Raw genomic sequence first — 7,541 nt, 5'->3', positions numbered from 1 at the left:
TTGTCAAAATGGCTCGTTGTTCGTGAACAACTCATGTTCGGCTCATTCGCTAACTTAACGAATGTTTATTTTTTAACTTAATTTATAATTTAAGCTATCTAAAATTAATAACTTATTATTATAAATATTGTATTTGAATATTCCAACTCATTAGAATTATCATCGGCCTCAAAATTTAACTCGTTTTTGCTCGAAATACTACAAATCAATTATATATATATATATATATATATAATGAGTAGTATTTTTAAAAAATTTAATTGACTACAATGCTACAAAGATTTATAATCTATTAACAGTATCAATTAAGAAAATTGAATAAAAATTATTAAATTAGATTCAAATGATGTTTTAAATCTTGCCTCAATCCTCAACAACATATGACTATGAGATTAGGGTTGTCAAAACGATTATTTGTTCGTGAACGTTTCGTGTTCGGCTTGCTAAGCAAATGGGCTGAACATTTTGAGCTTGAAATATAAACGAGCCGAACACGAGCTGAACCTGGGCTCGCTCGTGGTCGGCTCATTTACACCCCTATCTATGACTGCAAGTCTACTGCTTTGATGGAGGGTCATGCTGCTGCTCCTGATCGAGAGGCTTCGGACAACATGTGTTGTACTTTTGATCTCGTGCATTTTGGCAAACGTAAGTTTTTTTAGATAGTAGTAATATTACATTATATTTTTTAATTTGCAATCTTAATAACAGTACTTCAATACTTTTAGCAGGAGCAGATATAATAGAGATTGATATGGATAATCCGAAAGTAATAGTGACAGGTTATGTAAATCAAAGTAAAGTTTTGAAGTTTGTAAGCAGAATTGGTAGACAAGCTGAGTTTTGGCCATCTAGATATGATGATGCAGCTGCGCTTTTTAATGATGATAATGTTCATGCTTGCTTGGTTATGTAATCCAGAAAGGAAAAGGTTAAGATAATTATTATGACATGAAATAATTAAGTTTACTATAGTTTATAACAGTTTGGTTTCAGTCATTTGAAATGTTATTTAGGCAACATTGTGCAACTAGAGACCATACATTTGTGAAATAAAAAGGTCGATTGGCCTTTGTCATGATACATATGTTTTGTTAGTAGTAGAATCTGATATGAATTTGGAGGAGTAATTAAGTTAAGCTGATTTGAGTTCGACTCATTTATGGACTTGTGAGTTAGGATGATTATTAAAATCTCTCTCTGTTTGCCTATGTTTGCAGGAAATTTGTACAATTATTTAACAAAATGATACAATCAATTAATAGTTAATCAACTAACTCTAGAATCGATTAATCAAGGACTGGGCTAGAGGTTAAAATAAGCCTAATTGACAGCCGACTCCAAGTTTTTATTTTTAAAAATTATTTACAATGCTAAATAAATATAATGCAATGCGCTACGAGCTTATTTTGAGCTGAAATAGTTTAAATTAACTCAAATATGAGCAAGCTCGTTTCGATTTCAAGCCGGATCGAGCTCGACTCAATTTCGAACCAAGTTGGTTTGAAATCAAACATAATAAGCCATGAGCCGATTTCGATCCCAACTCAATTTATTCGAGCCTATTTTGAGCCGGCCCAGCTCGGCACGAAATCCTCTCATTAACAATCCTAATCAAGAGTTACTCCTTTTAATTTCATATATATGTGAAATTTCAGCTTCATGCGGATACATTCTAGTGCTACTTGTTGAAGATTATGTGGGATAGATGGCTGGAAAAGAAAAGGCTTGAATTTGTCATGTTTATTCTAGAACAAGTAGCACATAATTCTTCAAACCTAGTCAATAATATACAGGCAAAGATGTTTTTTTAAGCATATTTTAGAATTGTTCAGTCCCTTCAAATCAATATTAAATTATTTACAGCTAAACGTGATCCCAAACGGCCTCAAAGAATAAGAGAACTGTTAAAAGAAAAATAAATTTTTAATAGCCTTGATACCTTAAATATAGGAATCGCTCTCTGAAGATATAATGATAAATCAAATGTGTGCCCAAGTCTTTGGTGCGTATGAAAATGGAAATAGTAATAAGCCAAGTTACAGAGAATGAGGCATTGATTGTGAAATAGAGTTATTCCTCTATGAATTTGAGGCAACTTCTTCTCAACTGTAGAATGTTATACTATTTTCAAAATTATCATGGAGTTGCATAAAATTAATAGAATTAAGAATATAGAGATGGTAGCTATGAAGAAAATTACCATGATGTTACTCGTACAAATTAGATGATGTTATTGGAATGTTAGTATTATTAATGTTTAGATTATGAAAATATTGCATATTTTGATGGGAAAATAATCATCTAAATTTATTTACTTTGTTTCATTAATATCATCATGTCAAAAAGAGAAGACAAACCGTTGATAATATTAACTTAGTCTATCAAATAATATTGAAGGTTGCTCTGACGGTATGATATTTAGTTTAATTAAATTAATAAGGGTGGAATTAGCATCTTTTTTAAGGGGGCAAACTGCCCCGCTAGACTCAACTTAGGAGGGCTTACGGCAACGAAGCGTAAAGTGATATTTCAAAAAGGACAAATAACTATATAAGTAAAAATTTGAATTTGAGAGAAGTGAGAGAGGGGTCAACCCTACTTGAGTCCACCCCTGCTTGACTAAATGTACACATGTGAATTTATTAATGCTCCCACAACTAAAATAAGTTAAAAGTTATACATATACTAAAACTGATAGATCAGTTAATATCTACATCACTCATCAAAATTGTTATAAGAAATTCTTCCTAAGAGATCACATGAGTGCTAATTAATTTATTTTCAAATTTGTGATAACCATGGAATATTATGTATAGTATAAATAATTAGAAATTTTATAAATCCCGTGTAGATTTAATGGAAAAACATTTCCTCAAGTGATCATTTTGTGAGGAAAATCTTATAAAAATTTTGCCTATATTTCAGAGAGGAAATATTATGCTTCTTATTGTTGATATCTGCAGGTGATCCCAAATATTAAGATACTATGTCCAAAATCAAATAACTAGAATAAAAGATTAATTAGTTAATCAGATATATTAAACCAAAAAATAAGAATACTTGCCAATATAACTGATCTGAAAGAATGAATAAACCAACAATCAAGATTAGCAAATGGCCTACATAAACATGCCTTGAATAGAGAGCACATATGGATAGTCACCATTTACAATTATACAACAAAAATAAATCTATATATTTATGTTTTTCATAAAATGCAACAATTTGATTTCATCATAGCAGATGCAAAGTTGTCAATCCCTTCAAGGGAATGCCAACAGTGAATACCCACAAGCAAAAAGAAGAAACTAGAAAATGAACAAACAAGTTAGCATGGTTCAAGTTTTTGCAAACTCTACTTTTACGATACTATCCAATCACTTTATTATAAAGTTGTGAAGAACATATACAATAGAAGTTTATTTTAATCATAGATTAAGATTAATATAAGCTAAATAAGATCAACTTATAACTAGATAATATTTATCTTATAATCACACAATATAAGAAAAGCCAAACCTCACAAATCTCAATATTCTCTTATGGAATAAGTAAAAGAAAATGTTAGTGTCGAAGCACCAAAGCTACCATTAAGGTGGAGGAAGAAAGATAATTTTATCGGAAAGTCCCTGGACAACCAAATTGAAATCACCAAATTGATTTAAAACCTAATTCACAGTGAAACTCCTAGTAGAGGTTTGCTCTTCCATAGAGTCGTCCAACTTAAGAGTACCTTATCATAAGAGCTCTCCCATACCTCTAAAAATAGGGAAATTCAAGATGCCTCGTGGATAAAGGAGATAATCACGTGACAGGAAGCCTAAAAACTCAAACCATGCATGAATTATAAAGTATAAGTTGAACATAGATCAAACTAAACACTAAGCTTTGGACAAATATTGAATAAACAAATCTCAAATTCTTTGAACTGCATATCTCAAACTTCTATCGAGATCTCCTTCTATGATATGGAGTGTAGTACTTACTTTGTATGATATCCTTAATAACATGGATAGACAGAGTAGACTGATAAAGTATGAAAGGAAAATATAATTAGTTTTTATAAATATAGATTTATAACTCATTATAATTATTTTCTACTATAATTTAAGAAACATATACATATATTTTTTTAATATTACTCAAATTCATAATTTATATTTAACATACATATTAGTATGTCGTGTCTATTTTTTTCTTTAACTGAGGATAGAATGTTTATTAAATTACACATTTTTTTTTGGAGAGTATTTGTTAAGTTTACACTAGTTCTTCAATTTACATGTTTTGATATTTAAGTGATAGTGTTTAAGATTTTTTCTTAAGGTATGTTTGGGGTGGTTGCAGTTCTTTTAAGAAACAGTTGTATAGTTGCTACAGTAGAAACTATTTTTCAATTAATTGTCGTGACTATTATATATTTTTTTTAATTATTATCAAAAAGTCATATTGCGGCCTTCAGCCAGCCGCCGCACTTAAAAAACAAACAAAACATAATTTTCTCAAATGCTACCCATGTGCGGCACCGTACCACCACCGCAGGGCTGCCCTAGACACACCCCAAGTCTTCATTCTTCACATATCTTAAAGATTTATAAAAGTTCAGCTCAATAAAAAATGTCAAAAGAAAACTAGCTATATAAATCCCTGGTTCAATTTAATGGAACTAACCATCAACTTTAAAATGGTGCTATCATTGCTTATAATGATATTTTTATTTTTCTTGCTCCTTAGAAATTCTTCAATGCAAGAGAATTAGGGTTGTAAACGAGCCGAGCTTGTGAGCACAGGCTGGACTCGTGTTCGACTCGTTCAAATTGCTCATGTCCGAAATCGGCTCGTGAATAGTGTGTTCGTGTTCGGCTCGATTTAAATATTTGTGCTCGTGTTCGACTCGTATTCAACGCGAAATTGGCTCATTAAAATTAAATTGAAAAAAAATAAATTTAAAATATTGGATTCAACCTGGATCAAATGTATGCAAAAAAAAGACACATAATCACATTACTATACAAGGCACTTAGATATAAATACATATAATATATTATTATATAAATAATAAATGTAATATATTAATATATAAATAATTATATAATTTTTTTTTTATTTCGAGCTAAAACAAGCCGAACACTTGCTAACAAAAAAGATGTTCATTTTCGGCTCGTTTATAATTCAAGCTTTAAAAACTTGTTCGTGTTCAGCTCATTTTCTTAACGAACGAGCCGACCACGAGCTGTTCATGAACAATGAGCTTTTTTTACAGCCCTAAAGAAAATGAGTGAATTAAATATATGTTTAAAAGTGCCTAGATTAAGTTTTTGTGAGTCTTAACACTTTATTTAAGAAAGTACAGCTGTATATTTAATAGCTACATCTGAAAAATCTTTATTTTATGGCAAAATTTAATTAAAAAGTATTCTATAATTCATACATTTGCCTTAGATGTAATCTGTCAGGTATAGCCATACCTCTACCTCCACTTATAAATAGGGGTGAGGAAAAGCCTGGAGCACAATAAACTATGATCTTAAAATTCTCTTCTTTCTAGCAATAAATAATAAACCTCTTTCGCTCTCTCTTTTCTCTCTTCTGCTCTGCCACTTTCTTAATTCGCATTTGGTAGCCAATGTTAATAATAAAAACATGCATGGTGCCAACTGCAGCAAACATAAAAAAAATCAACCATGGCCTTAAAGATCTTGTATGCAGAGAAATGCCCAAATTTACCTAAAACTAGTTGTTGAATCAGAGAACCGAAAACAATTTATTGCTTCTTGGTTTTGGTATGATATGGTTAGAAATAAGAAACTTAGATTAAAATAGAATGAAACTACTTGCTCCTTTAAACAGGCACTATGTCACTTCTTGAACCGGTCGATTGATTGATTCAACCGTGAACTAACTATAGATCTCGTTTCAATTTATATAAAAGTCGTGTCCGACATTCAGGTCTGATTTTCAAAACCTTGATTATAGCTTATCACAAGTGGCTCCAAAACATATATACTAACCAAGTCGGAGTAAAAATTCAAGAAGAAACCATGCCTACCACCCTGTACAAGGGACAACTTGATTCAAGTAATCACGTCCTGAAACCTCTTTTACTACCTGCTGCGCTCGCAATCCCTCTGCTTGTATTCTGCTTTGATTTGTTATAATCGTACAATTGCCGCTCGCAGAAGCATCTGATACCTACTCCTCTTCCAATTTAACCATGAACAGATGCAACTTAGGAGAGTTGACAAGAAGACAAATGGAAGCGATCCATGTTTGTAGCTGACCTTTACTTGATTTGTAAATAGCATTGTTTCATGTGCTATATATATAATTATTCAAAAGAAAAAAAAAATGCTAAGCTCTTAATCCTGAGGGACTGCGAATTGAAGAAATTAGGGTTCATTAAGCTCTGGCTTCGTATTGGCTAAAATAATGCGGGTATGAAGTTACAACTTACAAAGGGACGGGGGAAGAAGATTTATATTTTTACTTTTTAAAATCAATATATTACAAATATATACCCCTAGAAAAAACAAATACATCACTTGAAATATATAATTTAATTAAATGCCATATAAGCGTTAATTTATATTTTATTTTCTATGTCATTCAAATTCAATCAACTGTTTTCATTGCAATATCATCACATCAGTTGAAAATTTTAATACGAAAATATATATATTATTGTTATAATATATTTTTATTATAAGGATATTCTCTTTATTGTTTCATATATATAATTATAGTATCAAAATATATCAACTAAAATGTAGTATTTTAATTTTTATATCATGGTATTATAGGTTTTATCCAGCACTTTATCTTTAATTTTATGGTCCTCTCTCATCTATTGATGGATTGACATCATGAGCTCTAGGATATTGGCATTATATAATGACACACATAGAATACAGTATTATAATATTATATTTTAAAATTTATAATATTATATAGTAATTACGTGTCAGCTACTCCTTGATTAGAACCCCAAAATGTTAAAAGAAAATTGTAAAACCAATTGGTCCTATTTAAATTTTTTTTTTTTGATATTCTCAATAGATTATGTTAGATTATCCAATTCCATAATGAATGATACTTTAACAGGGTCCAATAGAATGTACTATAAATGTATGTATCTACTCAAAAGGGGCTATAAGTCCTAACTTCACTAGAATGTTTGAGTTACATAAGGCCGCATTGGATAATCAATATCTTATCATGAGTTAAAGTCATAAGGATCGCCACGTATTTTGTGTCAAAGTAATGACATGCATATATTGTTTAACCTTGCATTTAGCTATATTCTTCACCAATCAATATAATAATGGTTATTGGGCATCTTGATCTTATGATCATAACTCTCATGTTATGCTCCTTCATGGGTGGATTAATTTTTGTTACTCTAAACCCCATCTTTGGCCAAATCCCTCAACCGAGTTATAGTTCTTGCAAGATGGGATTTGTATTCCCTTGTGACCTCATGGTGTTATATATAAGTCCTTTCCATAATATATATATATATATATATATATATATATATA

General features: G+C 30.6%; 1 protein-coding gene across 1 annotated transcript; it reads left to right on the top strand.

The window, feature by feature from the left end:
- The first annotated feature begins 566 nt into the window (after positions 1 to 566).
- Positions 567 to 916, top strand: LOC110017923 (heavy metal-associated isoprenylated plant protein 44-like). The gene is made up of 2 exons (XM_020715089.1): positions 567 to 648; positions 732 to 916. Exons 1-2 carry the CDS (start codon positions 567 to 569, stop codon positions 914 to 916), a joined length of 267 nt encoding a protein of 88 aa, XP_020570748.1.
- The last annotated feature ends 6,625 nt before the right edge of the window (positions 917 to 7,541 follow it).

Source organism: Phalaenopsis equestris, unplaced genomic scaffold (genome assembly GCF_001263595.1).
Source record: "Phalaenopsis equestris unplaced genomic scaffold, ASM126359v1 Scaffold000002, whole genome shotgun sequence".
Lineage (NCBI taxonomy): Eukaryota > Viridiplantae > Streptophyta > Magnoliopsida > Asparagales > Orchidaceae > Phalaenopsis > Phalaenopsis equestris.
Note: the sequence above shows the minus strand (reverse complement) of the source record. Positions and strands in the feature narration are given on the sequence as shown.